Here is a 19,352-nt window from a genome sequence, read left to right as displayed (position 1 = left end):
GTCAGCGTGGTCTATTGTTCTCCAGAGAACAAAAGGGCTTCAAGGGTTTCTGATAGCAAAATTAATCTAAATAGGCTTTTACCATCATACATTTGGTGCCCCCTGCAGGAGGCAATTTGTATCTATAACCAGATACCCCTTACATGTGTCAGGAAAGAATATTTTTTTGTATTTCTTAAGTGAAAATAAAGGTGTATTAATTGACAGAATTCTATATTTTTTAATAGGACATATTTGTTCTTTTAAAATATATATTTAAAACGAGGGGACCCTGGATTCACCATCACATTAGAGTAAATCAAGTCATATAATTTCTTATAATTATTTATGATAATTATTAATAATTCTTATAGCCATCTAACCACATTTTTGAACTGTGAGATCCACACAAGTGTTTCTCAGGTTCATCCCTACATGTTTGGTATCCTTATGGAAGGGATATCATTTATAACGCCCTTTTATTAACATATTTGACGCCCTGTTCAAGGTCATCATTTATTCATAAAAGAGCCATCCTTAATTCCCAACATTTTTGGTGATCCTTGATGAAGGCAATTGGTATCTGTAACTAGACACCCCAACATAGTTGACGCCCCGTTGCGTTGTTACAACAGTGGTGTTCAGGCTCATATTTGATGTACATTTAGTTTAAAGATACGGTGCAGCTATATCTTATTGTCCAAAAATGTAGGAATTCAAATTCAAACATTGAGTCTCTGTGCAGTATTGACTCCTTTGAACCGATGGGCAGTGAGTGTGGGGTAACAGATTCAGACATCCTGAGATGTTTTTATGACTTTGTGGTTCCACGACCCATGATTGCTTTCTTTGTGTTCCTCTCTGGTCTCAGAAGAATTATGTAACATTTGGGTCCAAACAGAGCCACCAAGAGACCAAAACTGGAGGCCAAGATAGCAAATACCTCCACTGCATCTGCATATTTTCCTGGAGAGTTGACATAAGCAGGAACAAAGGCCACCCACACAGCACAGAAGATCAGCATGCTGAAAGTGATGAGTTTGGCCTCATTGAAGTTGTCTGGAAGATTCCTTGCAAGGAATGCTAACAGGAAGCTGATGATAGCCAGTAAGCCAATATAGCCAAGTAATACTGCAAAACCAGCTGTGGACCCGACTACACATTCATAAACAATCTTGTCATTGTAGTATTGTGTATTTTTATGAGGAGCTGGTGAAGCGGAGATAAGCCAAGCAGTGCAGATTGCAGCCTGAATAGAAGTAAGAACCAGAACTGTTCCTCTCTGCTGCACAGCACCAAACCACTTCAGACTGGCTCCACCTCCTGGTTTGGAGGCCTTGAACACAGCCAGAACCACCATGGTTTTCACCAGAATACATGAGACAGAAAGAACAAAGCTGATCCCAAATGCTGCATGTCTCAGTTGGCATGTCCACAGTCTGGGACGGCCAATAAACAGCAGCGAACACAGGAAACATAGTTTAAGAGATACCAAGAGGAGGAAACTCAGTTCTGAATTGTTGGCGCGTACCATGGGTGTACTGCGATGACGGGTAAAGATTCCCAGGACGACAATACAAATAAATGTGCCCATCAATGAGGCAGTTGTCAGGCAGATACCCAGAGGTTCATGGTAGGAGAGGAACTCAGTTTTCTTAGGAACACAGTGGTCACGCTGGGGGCTGGACCAGAACTCCTCTGGACAACTGGTGCACTCCATGGAGTCTGGAAGAGGAAAGTATTAAAATAAACATCAATATTATTCACTGAAAGGAAACCTTGTTTTTTCAAGAATACCAACCAGTTTTGTTGCTGATTTTTCCCTCAGAACAAGGGATGCAGTCAAAGCAGCACTCAGGTTGCCCTTTCTTTCTGGCCATGCGGGTACCTGGAGGACAGCTCTCGCTGCACACTGACCGCGGGGGCTGTGCAGATTGCAAGTGTTTTAATTGATTGACACCATTTTATGCTGTTATTTATGTTATTATTGCACAAAAATCAACAAACTCAATAAGCAATAAGTAACCTGTTTGGATTGAGTGTTCCATAAGATTTTGTCTCCATCAAGATTGAGTTCTTCGCCTTTGGTGGACTCTTTAACCTCACCCACATTCTGAATCTTTCTTCGTCCATCAGGGAGCCACAGCCAGTTCATGACGTCATATATTGGTAAAGCATCACCATTCTCATCAAATGACACTTGATCACCAAAAGGTGTGCTGAAGTTTACTTTATCCAAATAATACACCAGCTTCAGATGGCCGAGAAAGAATAAACAACAGATAAAGTATTTCACCAAGTCCAAACTCCATATATTACCTTTGGTATTTCCATTTATTATAATATATTTCTTCTTCTAGCTTTGCCGGAATTGTCAAGTTTACAGTGTATACTGAAAAGCATTGACCACTGCACGATGTAGTGTGATGAATATCAGTTTCATGAAGTGCACATCACTTTACTTCCTGTCCAGTGTGCAGTAACGTTATCTCAGCTAATCTTTCAGCACTTTTTATAGCTACCTCAGTGTCTTAAAATACTGAGGTTAGCCAGTCAGCTAGCCTAGTTGGCTAACAAAGAAGAAAAGCACCATCAGGTTTATGAGCAATGTGTGTTCAGCACTTTGGAGTTCAGCTCAGTCCCTTGTTGCTTTTTCACCAGTTAGTTTTTATTTCTTCTCTGTAAGCTTTCACTAGTTACCAGCTTATGTAGAAACACAGCGACCTAATCTTATCTCAGCCTTTAAAATCAGGCTGACTTTGATGCTATACTGAGTGAATAGCTAACATCGCTAAGTAGCCAACCTGAGGATAAAAAGCACTGGTATGTGATGTGATCATTGGAGGCTACAATAACGTTACTGTCTACTGGACAGAAAGTAAAGTGATGTGCAGTTTGTAAAACTTGAATATGTCACTACATTGTGCAAGTGGTCAATTGTTTTGCTGCCCTCGTTGATTGAAAGTCTCAAGTCTGTCTAATAGAGCCCTGTATTAATTCAGGCGGAATACTATACTCCCACCCACACAGCTATCAGCTGATTTGAGATTTATGAAATGTTGTCCTCTCAGACAGGATCTGTGGCATGCTGCACAGATGCTGCTGAGAGCTCTCTAAGGGCAGAACCCAAACTGCAAAATAAAACTGTACAAACAATTCTTGCAATAAATGGTTAAAATCTATGATGAGAGTATTCCTGACTCAACTTAATTTTTAAAGAAATAAAAAATCTAACTGGAAAACTACATCATCTTAGTGTGTAGCAACCTCAAGGTTTAGCAGCTTTCTTTGGAAACACAAATGTAAACTGATATCACACCTGCCATGGCTCCAGGTTTTGCAGAGTGGCACAGCTGTGCCCGCTGAAAGGTCCTCTTCCTGGTACACAGTGCAGCATGTCATTGAGTGCATAGGCCAGAGCATACACAGCCTTGTAAACATTGTACTCAGGCCTGAGTTCTGACACATCAAACAAATCATTTTCCACATTAAGTAGATCCTCCTGTCCAGTGCAAAGTGCTCCCCCAGCTTCCACCCAGCTTTCTGGAAGAGGCGCAAATCTACACTGGAACATTTCTTCCCAAAACTGATTGACCTGAATAGTTAAAAAAAAAAAATTACTGTGAATAAAATATAATGACAATATGTTACTGCTGCAATTTCAGGTCAGATTGTAAGATTCAACTCTTACTATGCTGTTTCCATCGTTGCTGTGGTGTTGATTTGGACGTATTTTGAAGAGGAAGTCCTTGAACCCTGATATCTCTCCTCGCCGGATCGCTATGCCCAGTGTGCCACTCAGGTACGGCATGAAATCAGGTGTAAGAAGAATCTCTCCTGATGTCCAAGCTTCACTTGCTATCCACTGCAGGCCTGTCACATTCTGCCTCAACACCTGAGTATTGCATTATGAAACAAATATTATTTTAGAAATCTAAGGAAAAAATAAACTATGCTTTCTTGTGTGCACATAATTGTATAGAATTATGATGACAATGACAATACATGCAATTCTTCACTTCATCTTTCTTTACTTTTCCTCCAGCAACAGGGAGATAAAAAACAAATGCCTTTGGTGAATTGCATATTTTATGTCAATTATCTATTCACTTGTTGTAAGGAGAACACACATGTATAAACATACACATGAACTGTTCCTAACTGGAGAGATACCAGGTGTTGTTAGATTGAAGACAGAAACCATAAACCTTTTTAAGAACATAGATTTAGGAAATATGTTGTATTTTAAGTCCAACCTCCTCCATTAGTTGATGAATTTGGATCTCCATTGCAAACACCATGACCACACGAGCTGTTGATTTTTTCATCACATTCACAATCCTCCTAAATTGTGCTCGGTCATTGCCCAAGGGCAAAACCTCTGAGTATGCCAGACAACCTCCACCAGACTGAGCCAGGTCAGACTGAAAGGATCGGGCAACATGGAGTCCATAGTCATCATCACTGACCAGAAGGCCGACCCAAGTCCAGCCAAAGTGTTTCAGAATCTGAATCATGGCACGCACCTAAATACATAGAGAATTTTTAGCATTATCATCTCAATCTACACAAAGTTTTTGCACAAAGCATGCACTTCCTCATGCCCAAATATCTGATTTTTGTCATTGGAAAGACAAATTGTCCAGTTTGCTATACTTCTGGTAAGACATACACATTTTTTTTTTTGACAAAAGTTTTACCTGGAAAGCATCACTTGGGATTGTTCTAAAGAAGGATGGAAACCGTTGCCGATCACTCAGGCAGGAACATGTGGCATAATAACTCACCTGAAAAGAGACATACAATATACACACTTTCAGTCTACAGTATCTAATACAAGTCAATAGACCAATTTGGAATATTCGGCCCATTTCAACAAATTATCAACATTTAATATAAAACAGGTTCCTAAACAGCCTATTATAAGTTCAGAAGAAAATCAAGCTCACCATGGGCAATCTGAATAAACCCAGCACACTGGAGCTGGCGATAGAAAATGATGAATAGGTATCACCCACAATCCCCACAACTGATGGGGTCCCTGAACAGTTCTCCTTCAGCAGAAACTGCTCCTCTTGACCACTGGCCAGCACCAAAGCAGCACCAAATCCAGTAACAAGTGCACCACAGTTATCATAAAGACTGTATCCCAGAGTCACATTAGGTAGCAGATTGGAGTTTCTGTTGATCTCATCAACAGCAAAGACCATCGCCATGGCCAGCCTGAACCCCTGAGTGTCTAAGCTAAAACACAAATGACAAGATAACAACTGTCAGAACCACATAACCAGACTATGAATACATCCTGTATTGAAATATTTCAACTTTTGGCAGCTGCATTTTAAACTAAATACAGCTCTGTTTCAAATGATGGTCCATATTACACTACATGACACTTATCTCATATATTGGATAGTTTGAAGATTCCTGCTGCATGTGTATGAATCTTACCCTTTACAGGAGGGATCTTGTGGCTGTGAAGTGAATTCCCACTCAGGGAAGACTGGGATGTAGTGGATCTTTAACAGCCCACCCAAAACCACATCACCAGCCTTGTGCAACCCATTGAGATGAAAATTTCTCCGTAATTTACAAGATGAGGAAAAAGAGGACGACATAGAGAAGAAATTCAAAGAGAAGAACAAAAGCAAGAACAGGTAGACACAAAAGACCAAGTATATGTAATAAAATGCTCCCATAACTGCTCTCATCCCTTCACCCCTGTCTATGATCTTGATGCACTGTTGCTTTATATTATATGCACATTGAAATCTTCTTGATGACCATTTCGTCATCATTGAATCTTTCACACCACCTATCAGGTGGTCATGTGGGCAGGACCTAACACGAATATAATTATTTTAATCATGAGGTAAATGATGTTTACTTTTATGGAATGATGGAAATGTGTTTTATATTTTATACTTCAGAAAAATAATGGGGTAAATGAATCTGTAAAATAACAAAAAAAGAGCGATTCAGAGAAAAATAACTTCATCCAGTTTTGAAACATTTAAGTCAATTTGGTTTGGGTAAAATTTATGGGTTAATTCAATATGTGCCAGTTCCTTTGAATAAGTATAATGTCACTTGTTTGTGTAGCCCGGGAATTAGAAGCACACAGGACACAATTACTGGGGTTCTTGTAGCCTCCTTATTTATTTCACATCAGTTGCAAAAGGCTGGTTTGACTGAATTTCCAAACTCAAAGTCACTCGTTCTCAGCTGAGACTTAGAGAGAACCGAAACCAAAAAGAAAAATAAACAAAACAACATTGGGGACAAAATACCGCAGTGGGCTATGAAAGTCTACAGAAACAACAAAATACACACGTCATTAAAATCATGACACGGTTACATTGACTCGAAGATGTGCATTCAAAATATTACCACGGTCACTTACACGCCATGCAGCGTGGAACACGGGAGCTGAAGCTTCCTGAAGCTAGTCGTTAGCCCCGGTCGACGGCTGGCATGCTACCCTCTGAAATAAATCACCAATATCTCTAAATGAGACTTAAATTGTCACATTCACATATTTTACCTACCAATTGAACACAACAACAGTCTCCTCTGTTCGGCGAGACATTTCAAGGCACTTGTGGCTCACATTCAGCAGAAAAGACAACAATAACCCACAATGCACCTGGCGGCTAAAACAAAATGCGCCCAACTGAACCCCAAAGTAGCTCAATGCTGCCACCTTGTGACCACTTATTTAACTCCTTACATTTGGTTAACATTTACTTTTGAAATATGACAATTAAAAGAAACAACAAAAGAAAACAAAAACACATTATGGTACATAGGAATACATTAACCCTTAAGTGGAAAATTACACTATTACATTATTAATTTACCACCCGGCTACATTTGTGTTATTATTAGGGGTGTGATGAGATCTCCTGCCCCTTGATCTCGCAAGATTAAACAACGATATTTCTCATTGCGTTAAAAATCTGTCTAGCGCAATTTGTGAACTATCCAAACTACTTTGTGACCTGCGGGAGCAGAAAAAGAAGAAAATGAGGAGAAGGAGGGGAATCAGCAAGCAGCCAGAATGACATCGTGGAGGCCGGCGGCTCCTTAAGAGGAGTAAGAACGAATTGAAGCAGCACAGTCCTCCTGCAGCAGTCTCTCCCACCTGCAGAGCCGGAGTCTGCAAATTGCTAATAGGCTAACAGTTAGCTCTGTAGCAGTACAGTGTGGACGTGCTGCTGCTGCAGGAGGTGTTCACTTAGCGTTCTCTGTTTGTTTACAACAAGCACCGGACACTCTGTGTACAGTTAGCGATGCCGGTTAATTCAAGATCGCTATGTTTATGACCCGCGGAGATGCTGTGCATAATTAGCCAAGCTTCCTTGTTTTGATCAGCTGCTGACTTTGTGCACAGTTAGTGACGGAGGCCACAGTTACTTCCCTCGTGTTTAATCCATCGCTTATGTGATCACGGTCAAAACTGTCTCTAAGGGATTAAGCTACAATCGAAAACCATACCTTACCTCCAGAGTCTCGCAAATCCCTCTGGGGGCCTTTTTGTAATGATGGAGACACGCAGATTGAGCGGACATTTGAGAGAGTGTGGCCCTAGACTTTTTCGGTGGCCACTCTTCCCATAGACATATATACATGTCTGTATACATGTATATATGTCTATGACTCTTCCCACTAAACGCAACATGGCTTATATTGTGTGCACTTGGAAAAAAAGAGAGAAATATTTAATTTTATTTATTCTATTTTTACTTTTATACATTTCATGTTCAGTTTCAATTTGTGGAAGAAGAAGTTCATTAAAAGCTCATGCTTACATCATGCATGTAAAGAGTTATAATAAAACATTTCAAAATGCATGTGCAACTCAGTTAAGTAAAAGTCTGTTGGTCCAGTCATAGGCTATATTGTGTCATTGTAGTTTTCTTAAAATCTCGTCTTGTTCTTGTGAACCCAATATCGTGTCTCGTCTCGTCTCGTGAGCTGAGTGTATCGTCACACCCCAACTTTACGAACTTCTCTGATTTGCTCACACACTGATTCAAATACAATATACTTTGAATTGGCTTATATTTTCAAGTCAGCGTGGTCTATTGTTCTCCAAAGAACAAAAGGGCTTCTTTGATCGCCCATTTTGGGTTTCACACACCCACCCACCCACACACACACACATAATCTTTCTCCCACATTACCACTGTGAATGTTTTTTTTTAGATTAGTTATTGTGTATTTTGCTTGCTTTGCTTTGATTTAGAATAAATATCTTTTTGGACTAAACACGCTTTTCCTTTTAATGTTGCACATGAATGAGTGATATGCCAACATCTGCTAAGAAAGAAATCCAAATGCCTCTAACCAACACTCAATATGAATATGGTAATTTGATTATACATTTTAAGTGAATTATTAATCAATGTTCCAAATTGATAGTTTAGTAACTTTATGAGACTGATTCACCATGTTTTGCCATCTTTCCTCTTCCTAAGTAAAGAGGTGGTGCCCCTCGAGAAGATCTTTAATTAATTTAAAGTATAAAATATTAATTTAGTCAATTTCTGATAGCAAAATTGATCTAAATAGGCTTTCACCATCATACATTTGGTGCCCCCTGCAGGAGGCAATTTGTATCTATAACCAGATACCCCTTACATGTGTCAGGAAAGATTTTTTGTATTTCTTAAGTGAAAATAAAGGTGTATTAATTGACAGAATTCTATATTTTTATAGGACATATTTGTTTTTTTAAAATATATATTTAAAACTAGAGATTTAATTGACTATTGTTAATCCTGTATTTTGAATGGTGGTGTTCAGGCACAGATTTGATGTACATTTGGTTTAAAGATACCGTGCAGCTATATCTTATTGTCCAAAAATGTAGGAATTCAAATTCAAACATTGAGTCTCTGTGCAGTATTGACTCCCTTGAACTGATGGGCAGTGAGTGTGGGGTAACAGACTCAGACATGATGAGATATTCTTATGACTTTGTGGTTCCACGACCCATGATTGCTTTCTTTGTGTTCCTCTCTGGTCTCAGAAGAATTATGTAACATTTGGGTCCAAACAGAGCCACCAAGAGACCAAAACTGGAGGCCAAGATAGCAAACACCTCCACTGCATCTGCATATTTGCCTGGAGAGTTGACATAAGCAGGAACAAAGGCCACCCACACAGCACAGAAGATCAGCATGCTGAAAGTGATGAGTTTGGCCTCATTGAAGTTGTCTGGAAGATTCCTTGCAAGGAATGCTAACAGGAAGCTGATGATAGCCAGTAAGCCAATATAGCCAAGTAATACTGCAAAACCAGCTGTGGATCCAACGACACATTCATAAACTATCTTGTCATTGTGGTATTGAGTGTTTTTATGAGGAGCTGGTGAAGCAGAGACAAGCCAAGCAGTGCAGATTGCTGCCTGAATAGAAGTAAGAACCACAACTGTTCCTCTCTGCTGCACAGCACCAAACCACTTCAGACTGGCTCCACCTCCTGGTTTGGAGGCTTTGAATACAGCCAGAACCACCATGGTTTTGACCAGAATACATGAGACAGAAAGCACAAAGCTGATCCCAAATGCTGCATGTCTCAGTTGGCATGTCCACAGTCTGGGACAGCCGATAAACAGCAGCGAACACAGGAAACATAGTTTCAGTGAAACCAAGAGCAGGAAACTCAGTTCTGAATTGTTGGCGCGCACCATGGGTGTACTGCGATGACGGGTGAAGATTCCCAAAACAACAGCACAAATAAATGTGCCCAACAATGAGGCAGTTGTCAGGCAGATACCCAGAGGCTCGTTGTAGGAGAGGAACTCAGTTTTCTTAGGAACACAGTAGTCACGCTGGGGGCTGGACCAGAAGTCCTCCGGACAACTGGTGCACTCCATGGAGTCTGGCAAAAAGAGGAAAATATTAAAATAAACATCTATATTATTCACTGAAAGGAAACCTTGTTTTTTCATGAATACCAACCAGTCTTATTGCTGATCTTTCCCTCAGAACAAGGGATGCAGTCAAAGCAGCACTCAGGTTGCCCTTTCTTTCTGGCCATGCGGGTACCTGGAGGACAGCTCTCACTGCACACTGACCGCGGGGGCTGTGCAGATTGCAACTGTTTTCATTGACTGACACCATTTTATGCTGTTATTTATGTTATTATTGCACAAACATCAACAAAATTAATAAGCAATAAGTAACCTGTTTGGATTGAGTGTTCCATAAGATTTTGTCTCCATCAAGATTAAGTTCTTCGCCTTTAGCGGACTCTTTAACCTCACCCACATTCTGAATCTTTCTTCGTCCATCAGGGAGCCACAGCCAGTTCATGACATCATATATTGGTAAAGCATCACCATTCTCATCAAATGACACTTGATCACCAAAAGGTGTGCTGAAGTTTACTTTATCCAAATAGTACACCAGCTTCAGTTTGGCGAAAAAGAAAAAGATAAAGATAAAGTCTTTAACCAAGTCCAAACCCCATATATTACCTTTGGTATTTCCATTTATTATAACATATTTCTTCTGCTGGCTTTGCTGGAATTGTCAAGTTTACAGTGTATGCTGAAAAGCATTGACCACTGCACAATGTGGTGTGATGAATATCAGTTTTATGAAGTGCACATCACTTTACTTCCTGTCCAGTGCACAGTAACGTTATCTTAGCCAATCTTTTGAAATTTGTATAGTTACCTCAGTGTCTTAAAATACTGAGGTTAGCCAGTCAGCTAGCCTAGTTGGCTAATAAAGAAGAAAAGCACCATCAGGTTTATGAGCAATGTGTGTTCAGCACTTTGGAGTTTAGCTCAGTCCCTTGTTGCTTTTTCACCAGTTAGTTTTTATTTCTTCTCTGTAAGCTTTCACTACTTTCCAGCTCATGTTGAGCCACAGCAACCTAATCTCATCTCAGCCTTTAATATCAGGCTGATGTTGATGCTATACTGAGTGAATAGCTAACATCGCTAAGTAGCCAACCTGAGGATGAAAAGCACTCGTTGATTGAAGCTGATTTGAGAATTATTAAATGTTGTCCTCTCAGCCAGGATCTGTGGCATGCTGCACAGATGCTGCTGATAACCCAAACTGCAAAATAAAACTGTACAAACCATTATTCTTGCAATAAATGGTTGAAATCTATGATGATGAGTATTCCTGACTGAACCTAATTTTTAAAGAAATAATAATCAGACTGGAAAATTACATTATCTTAGTGTGTAGCAACCTCAAGGTTTAGCAGTACGGAAGCTAATTACGAGATACTATCTCGTTATTTCGAGATACTAAGTCGTTATTTCGAGATACTATCTCGTTATTTCGAGATACTAAGTCGTTATTTCGAGATACTAAGTCGTTATTTCGAGATACTAAGTCGTTATTTCGAGATACTAAGTCGTTATTTCGAGATAACACTTAGGCCTATGCTGTCTCAGTGAACGGACCGGGCTGTCCAGTCCAAGTACCGGCTTCCTCGTGAGGAGATCCACCGCCTCGTCATGCTCGTGTCACCACACATCCAGAGGGTAACCCGCTGCAATTTTGCCCTCAGCCCGGAGGTGCAGCTCCTGGCCGCGCTGCGTTTTTACGCAGTGGGGAGCTTCCTGGAGGTGGTGGGGGACGGCACCGGCCTCAGCAAGGCACCGGTTTCACGGAGTGTGGCAGCCGTGACACCGATCCTCCTGCGGCATGCCCGGAGACACATCAGGATGCCCACCACGCGGGACGAGGTCCGCCAGTGGGGTATATATGCGTTAATGGCTTGATTACTACTCGGATACACCTGTTAGCTGTGATCACACACACACACACACACACACACACACACGTAGCCTTATTGCACAGGTGTGTGGAGTGACTTAAGCGCTGATAAAGTGGTGGGTGATCGATTTGCCTGGCATCGATTGATTTATATTTCAGCACCACGGCGGTGGACAGCTCCCACTAAGAGCTTCTTAAGAAGCTTCTTTGGCGGGATCTTAAGAAGGCAGTTAAGAACGCATCTGGGAAACACCCCTATCTTAGCGCTCCTTCTAAGCCGAACCCTTCTTGAGAGCCTTCTTAAGTCCTAAAGAACGAGCGAATCTGGGAAACGCGGCCATAATTAATTCGAGATCTTGAGAAAACAAAACAATAGTGTAGTCCAGACGCATAGCCAGTAATGTAATGTATTTGTAACCCGGCCCGTGTGGGATGAGCCTCTCCACACCCTGGGACTCTGCGTTGTGTTGTTTATGATGATGGAGGGCGGAGGAGGGACCAGTCGGACACGGGTGGTCGTTATATTGCGGCTCGGACCGCGTCGTGCTTTATTTCTCACAACGGCTGGCAGCTCAACCTTAAACAGTACAAGTAAACACTGGCGTGAAGCAACAGAAAGATTAAAGGCTTGTGTTGTGTCCTTACTGATTTCCACACTAACTGGTTGCCGGAGATCTGCGCAGTTTCTGTTACGCGTGAGCTGTCCGTGGTACTGAAACAGCAATCGCCCTTAATGTGATAATTTTCTGTCTGATGCAGGTCTATGTTATGCTGTACGTTAACACTTTATCGAGCCTACTGATTAGGTTCATCTGTAGTCGGCACTTTGTGCAATAAAATGATTTATTGTGCCGTGCCATAGAGCCGATACGCATGTTTTGTCTTTACTGTTGTATTGTGTACAGCCTTTATAGAGCTCTGTCCACCGCCGTGGTGCTGAAATATAAATCAATCGATGCCAGGCAAATCGATCACCCACCACTTTATCAGCGCTTAAGTCACCCCACACACCTGTGCAATAAGGCTACGTGTGTGTGTGTGTGTGTGTGTGTGTGTGTGTGTGTGTGTGTGATCACAGCTAACAGGTGTATCCGAGTAGTAATCAAGCCATTAACGCATATATATCCCACTGGCGGACTTCGTCCCGCGTGGTGGGCATCCTGATGTGTCTCCGGGCATGGCGCAGGAGGATCAGTGTCACGGCTGCCACACTCCGTGAAACCGGTGCCTTGCTGAGGCAGGTGCTGTCCCCCACCACCTCCAGGAAGCTCCCCACTGCGTAAAAACGCAGCGCGGCCAGGAGCTGCACCTCCGGGCTGAGGGCAAAATTGCAGCGGGTTGCCCTCTGGATGTGTGGTGACACGAGCGTGACGAGGCGGTGGATCTCCTCACGAGGAAGCCGGTACTTGGACTGGACAGCCCGGTCCGTTCACTGAGACAGCATTATCTCGAAATAACGACTTAGTATCTCGAAATAACGACTTAGTATCTCGAAATAACGAGATAGTATCTCGAAATAACGAGATAGTATCTCGAAATAACGACTTAGTATCTCGAAATAACGAGATAGTATCTCGAAATAACGAGATAGTATCTCGAAATAACGACTTAGTATCTCGAAATAACAAGATAGTATCTCGAAATAACGACTTAGTATCTCGAAATAACGAGATAATATCTGACAGTAAAAAATTAAAAAAAAAAATTTTTATTTTTTTTTTAAATAGGTGTATTATCTCGAAATAACGAGATAACATCTCAAAAAATTTTTTCTTCACTTGCGGTTCAGGCCTTCCGTATAGCAGCTTTCTTTGGAAACACGAATGTAAACTGATATCACACCTGCCATGGCTCCAGGTTTTGCAGAGTGGCACAGCTGTGCCCGCTGAAAGGTCCTCTTCCTGGTTCACAATCCAGCATGTCATTTAGTGCATAGGCCAGAGCATACACAGCCTTGTACACATTGTACTCAGGCCTGAGTTCTGACACATCAAACAACTCATTTTCCACATTAAGTAGATCCTCCTGTCCAGTGCAAAGTGCTCCCCCAGCTTCCACCCAGCTTTCTGGAGGTGGCGCAAATTTACACTGAAAAATTTCTTCCCAAAACTGATTGACCTGAATAGTTAAAAAAAACAATAAATAAAAAAAACTGTGAATCAAATATAATGACAATATGTTACTGCAGGTCAGATTGTAAGATTAGACTCTTACTATGCTGTTTCCATAGTTGCTGTGGTGTTGATTTGGACGTATTTTAAAGAGGAAGTCCTTGAACCCTGATATCTCTCCTCGCCGGATTGCAATGCCCAGTGTGCCACTCAGGTACGGCATGAAATCAGGTGTAAGAAGAATCTCTCCTGATGCCCAAGCTTCACTTGCTATCCACTGCAGGCCTGTCACATTTTGCCTCAACACCTGAGTATTGCATTATGAAACAAATATTATTTTAGAAATCTAAGGAACAAATAAACTATGCTTTCTCGTATGCACTTAATTGTGTACAATTATGCTGACAGTGACAATGAAAATACATGCAATTCTTCACTTCATCTTTCTTTACTTTTCCTCCAGCAACAGGGAGAAAAAAACAAATGCCTTTTGTGAATTGCATATTTTATGTCAATTATCTATTCACTTGTTGTAAGGAGAACATACATGTATAAACACACAGGTGTTGTTAGATTGAAGACAGAAACCATAAACCTTTTTAAGAACATAGATTTAGGAAATATGTTGTATTTTAAATCCAACCTCCTCCATTAGTTGATGAATTTGGATCTCTATTGCAAACACCATGACCACACGAGCAGTTGATTTTTTCATCACATTCACAATCCTCCTAAATTGTGCTCGGTCATTGCTCAAGGGCAAAACCTCTGAGTATGCAAGACAACCTCCACCAGACTGAGCCAGGTCAGACTGAAAGGATCGGGCAGCATGGAGTCCATAGTCATCATCACTGACCAGAAGGCCGACCCAAGTCCAGCCAAAATGTTTCAGAATCTGAATCATGGCACGGACCTAAATACATAGAAAACTTTTAGCATTATCATCTCAATTATTTTTTGCACAAAGCATGCACTTCCTCATGCCCTAATATCTGATTTTTGTCATTGGAAAGACAAATTGTCCAGTTTGCTATACTTCTGGTAAAACATACACATTTCTTTTTTTTTGACAATAGTTTTACCTGGAAAGCATCACTTGGGATTGTTCTAAAGAATGATGGAAACCGTTGCCGATCACTCAGGCAGGAACATGTGGCATAATAACTCACCTGAAAAGAGACATACAGTATACACACTTTCAGTCTACAGTATCTAATGTAAGTCAATAGACCAATTTGAAATATTCGGCCCATTTCAACAAATGATCAACATTTAATATAAAACAGGTTCCTAACCAGCCTATTATAAATTCAGAAAAAATCAAGCTCACCATGGGCAATCTGAATAAACCCAGCACACTAGAGCTGGCTATAGAAAATGATGAATAGGGATCACCCACAATCCCCACAACTGATGGGGTCCCTGAACAGTTTTCCTTCAGCAGAAACTGCTCCTCTTGACCACTGGCCAGCACCAAAGCAGCACCAAATCCGGTAACAAGTGCACCACAGTTATCATAAAGACTGTATCCCAGAGTCACATTAGGTAGCAGATTGGAGTTTCTGTTGATCTCATCAACAGCAAAGACCATCGCCATGGCCAGCCTGAACCCCTGAGTGTCTAAGCTAAAACACAAATGACAAGATAACAACTGTCAGAACCACATAACTGCACTATGAATACATCCTGTAATGATACGTCCAACTTTTGGCAGCTGCTTTATAAACTAAATACATCTCTGTTTCAAATGATGGTCCATATTACAATACATGACACTTATCTCATATATTGGATAGTTTGAAGATTTTTGCTGCATATGTATGAATCTTACCCTTTACAGGAGGGATCTTGTGGCTGTGAAGTGAATTCCCACTCTGGGAAGACTGGGATGTAGTGGACCTTTAACAGCCCACCCAAAACCACATCACCAGCCTTGTGCAACCCATTGAGATGAAAATTTTTTCGTAATTTACAAGATGAGGAAAAAGAGGATGATACAGAGAAGAAATTCAAAGAGAAGAACAAAAGCAAGAACAGGTGGACACAAAAGACCAAGTATATGTAATAAAATGCTCCCATAACTGCTCTCATCTCTTCACCCCTGTCTATGATCTTGATGCACTGCTGTTTTTTTTATATTATATGCACATTCATGAAATCCTCTTGATGATCATTCCGTCATCATTGAATCTTTCACACCACCTATCAAGGCACACCCAGTCATGTGGGCAGTCCATAAACACAAATGTAATTATCTTAATAATGACGTCAATGATGTTTACATTCATGGAATGATGGGATGATGTGTTTTTTATACTTCAGAAACATAATGGGATTCATGAATGTCAAAAATAATGAGAAAAGAGCAATTCAGAGAAAAGCAACTTAATCCAGTTCTCTTTCATAATATTTCGTTCGATGTCTCACTATGGGATGCACGCCCCCGCTGCAGACCTCAGAAGCATTAATCTCAATACGCCAATCCTGATTGGCTGGTAAACGTGTCCGTCCGTCCGCCCGCGGTAGTCCCACCTCCTATAAGTACCGCCTGCGGACGGGAACACGTCATTCAAACACCTCTTCTCACCCGGAGCATATCTTGCGTCCAAGGCTGGCTAGCTTAACTGTCCGTAGACGGATCTTACTTAGCTTCTGTCGCCGGGCGCTAGCTAGTTTTTTGGACATTTTATTTGCTTCGTCGATCATACCAGATCGATTTCAGTGCTTCCTAGCCCCACCACGGCTTGGTCAGCACTGTCCTCGGCGCCACACCAGGCAGCTCGAGTACCGAGTGTCGGCACACCAGCCGGTCCCTCGGTGCAATTAGCGTTAGCACACCAGCTAACCATCCTCGACTCCCTGCCTGCACACCAGCTCGCACGGAATGGAGGTGAATACCCCTCACACCAGAGGGCACGGAGACTCAGCGGCCCGCTCGTGCCGCTGTGGGAACAAGATTGCGAGCAGGGATCCACACCAGGTCTGCTCGGGCTGCCTAGGGCTGGAACACGCCCGGCTAGCTCGTGTCAACACTGCGCGGTGTTCACGGTCAAGAGTCTCCGCCGACGGCTAGCCCGCCAGGCTAGCTTGTCTGGATTCGACCCCTATCTCCCATCCGACGGCGCCGCCGGAGACGGAGAGGAGACGGGGGTCGCTGCGGTGGCGGTACCGGAGGCTTGCGCCAGCTGGGGCTCCCAGGCTGACCTCGCCACGGTCTCCCCGCAGGAGGAAGACGTCCTGGAATTGGACTATGGGGACGATGATGACTGCGCCTCTGAACTCCTCATATCAGAGGATGAAGAAGAGGACGACGTCTTCATCACTCCGGCCGGGGCTGCAAAGCCCGCGGTCTCCGTTGCCTTTCGGGATGGAGATGAGAGTAGCACACCAGCCTCTCCCCTCCCCAGCTCGGACATGCTCGACGTGTGCAAACGCGCTGCTGCCCGGCTGGCCATCCCCTGGCCTGCTGTCGTAGCTGAGACCACCAGGTCCCGCTACGAGGGGAAGAAATTGCCCCTGGCCAGGAGCGCGACAAGGCAACTTCTCCCCGTCTTCCCAGAACTGCTGGATGAGGTGGCGCGCTCGTGGAAAGACCGCCCCTACAGCAGCAGGAGCCCGGTCCCCGGTGCCTCGTCCCTCGACTGTGAAGCGATGGAGAGCCTGGGCCTGCTCCGTATGCCTCCGATGGAGCCACTCGTCGTGGCGCACCTCCACCCGCGGCTGTCAGCGGTATCCTCCCGGAGCCCCAGCCTGCCGTCTAAGTCGGACCGTTTTCAGTCAGCCCTGACTGAAAAGGCCTACAAGGCAGCTGCGCTTTCGGCCAGAGCGCTCAATGTCCTCTCCCTGCTCACGGCCTACCAGGCTGAGTTGTGTGAGGATTTTGTGCAAACTCAGGACCCGGCTACGTGGGAGGAGATCCCGGTCATCACCGACCTGTGTCTCCGTGTCCAATGCTGCGCGGTCCAGGCCACGGAGAAAGCGATGGGGACCATGGTCCTGCAGGAACGGGCGCGGTGGCTCAACCTCGCCAACCTGTCGGAGAGGGAGAAGGACGACGTCCTGGACATGCCCATTGTCCCGGAGGGGATTTTTGGCTCCGCGTTGGCCTCAATGCAACGGCGGTGTGAAGCCAAAAAGAAGGAGGATGAGGCTCTCCAGCTCTGCCTCCCCCGTAAGCCCCCTGCGCCCTCTCCACCTGCGCAGCGTAAAACCTTCGCACAGGCTGCTTCCCAGGTTTCACGGTTTAAAGTGCCTAAGCAGCCAAGACCCCAGCCTGCGCCGCCTTCCCAGCCAGGTCGGCCCAGCTGGCCCAGAAAACCCTCGGTCCCGGCCGCGGCTTCGCCGGCCCCGCCCGCGCAAGCTACCGGCCAGGCCAGGAAAAAGAAGAGAGCGGCCTGACCGCCCCTCTCTCCACCGGTGATGCAGCTGGACGTTCCCCGTTCTCCAGCCCCACCTGTTCGGCTTTTCAGCGTGTGCCCGGGGGTCCCCCACGCCCCCGCCTCCCAGCCGCCACGGCCTGCGCCAGAGCGAGCCGGGAGAGATGGACGTTTGACGGCGGAGAGTTCAGCGGTTGCCCCTGTCTTACGTCCACAAGCACGCACACACACACACATTTTCTCAAAGAAAATAAAATGTGTCCCGCTGCCGCATCCAGGCCGAGTGCCGAGGGCGCAGCTAATAAAAGCCAAAAGAATCACAATGAGCAGCGCGGTGGCAACGCTCGCTGTTCCCCCTCGGGTAAAAGCCGAGGCGGGGACGGCGGGGCCGCCGCGCTGCCCACCCGGACGGCACAGTGGACGGCCGTCCGGGTGGGCAGCCACTGTTCCATCACAGGAGGCCGCCACCGCACCGCGGCTGGGGCCTCTCGTGGTGGAGGGGCTGCGGTGCGGGACCACTCTCTCCCTCAGGTGGGAGAGATGGGCCGCACTCGCGGCTCCGCCCTGGGTGTTAAGGACGATTTCGCGGGGTTACAGGTTGCAGTTCGCCGCCGTTCCTCCGCGATTCGCCGGTATAATACACTCTCAGGCTCGGGGGGAGTCAGCTCGTGTTTTGCAGGAGGAAATCCTCAAAAGGGCAATTTGTGTCGTTCCCCCCACACAGTGTCAGAGCGGTTTTTACTCCAGGTATTTTCTGGTTCCCAAACGGGGGGGGACCGGTATTCGCCCTATCCTGGATTTACGTGCTCTGAACAAATTTCTCAGGAAATACAAATTCAGGATGCTTACACACGCATCCCTGTTGCGCCTTGTGCGGCAGAACGATTGGTTCACTTCTGTCGATCTGAAAGACGCGTATTTCCACATCCCGATCTATCCTCCCCACAGAAAGTATCTGAGGTTCGCTTTCCAGGGGATCTGCTACGAGTATCGCGTACTTCCCTTCGGCCTGTCTTTAAGCCCGAGGGTGTTTGTGCGGTGCACGGAAGCGGCGATAGCCCCGCTGAGACGGCAGGGCATCCGCCTGGCCACGTATCTGGACGACTGGCTGCTGCTGGCACAGTCGGAACAGGAGG

General features: G+C 44.3%; 2 protein-coding genes across 2 annotated transcripts; both read right to left on the bottom strand.

Moving 5' to 3' along the window:
- Window positions 1-790: 790 nt before the first annotated feature.
- LOC131969930 (extracellular calcium-sensing receptor-like) lies at window positions 791-5,618 on the bottom strand. The gene is made up of 9 exons (XM_059331159.1): window positions 5,431-5,618; window positions 4,929-5,223; window positions 4,680-4,766; window positions 4,236-4,505; window positions 3,671-3,874; window positions 3,299-3,574; window positions 2,006-2,230; window positions 1,781-1,904; window positions 791-1,704 (listed from the first exon to the last, which is right to left on the bottom strand). The coding sequence occupies exons 1-9, from the start codon at window positions 5,595-5,597 to the stop codon at window positions 791-793; spliced, it is 2,562 nt and encodes an 853-aa protein (XP_059187142.1). The 5' UTR covers window positions 5,598-5,618.
- A 3,335-nt stretch (window positions 5,619-8,953) lies between these two features.
- LOC131969928 (extracellular calcium-sensing receptor-like) lies at window positions 8,954-15,859 on the bottom strand. The gene is made up of 9 exons (XM_059331158.1): window positions 15,672-15,859; window positions 15,171-15,465; window positions 14,923-15,009; window positions 14,484-14,753; window positions 13,944-14,147; window positions 13,572-13,847; window positions 10,173-10,397; window positions 9,948-10,071; window positions 8,954-9,867 (listed from the first exon to the last, which is right to left on the bottom strand). Exons 2-9 carry the CDS (start codon window positions 15,435-15,437, stop codon window positions 8,954-8,956), a joined length of 2,367 nt encoding a protein of 788 aa, XP_059187141.1. The 5' UTR covers window positions 15,438-15,465; window positions 15,672-15,859.
- Between the last annotated feature and the right edge of the window lie 3,493 nt (window positions 15,860-19,352).

This window comes from Centropristis striata, chromosome 4 (genome assembly GCF_030273125.1).
Source record: "Centropristis striata isolate RG_2023a ecotype Rhode Island chromosome 4, C.striata_1.0, whole genome shotgun sequence".
In the NCBI taxonomy this organism is placed as follows: domain Eukaryota; kingdom Metazoa; phylum Chordata; class Actinopteri; order Perciformes; family Serranidae; genus Centropristis; species Centropristis striata.
The sequence above is the reverse complement of the archived record's forward strand: the minus strand, read 5'-3'. Positions and strand labels throughout refer to the sequence as shown.

Bases quoted from the DNA above. Each gene is read 5' to 3' on its own strand.
- LOC131969930 (XM_059331159.1), bottom strand. From the start codon at position 5,597: ATGTCGTCCTCTTTTTCCTCATCTTGTAAATTACGGAGAAATTTTCAT. The intron at 5,224-5,430 runs GTAAGATTCATA...TTTGTGTTTTAG, and splicing joins CAAGATCCCTCCTGTAAAGG to CTTAGACACTCAGGGGTTCA. The intron at 3,575-3,670 runs GTAAGAGTTGAA...TTAACTATTCAG, and splicing joins GCAACGATGGAAACAGCATA to GTCAATCAGTTTTGGGAAGA.
- LOC131969928 (XM_059331158.1), bottom strand. From the start codon at position 15,437: ATGGCGATGGTCTTTGCTGTTGATGAGATCAACAGAAACTCCAATCTG. The intron at 13,848-13,943 runs GTAAGAGTCTAA...TTAACTATTCAG, and splicing joins GCAACTATGGAAACAGCATA to GTCAATCAGTTTTGGGAAGA. The intron at 10,072-10,172 runs GTTACTTATTGC...CAATCTGCACAG, and splicing joins GGAACACTCAATCCAAACAG to CCCCCGCGGTCAGTGTGCAG.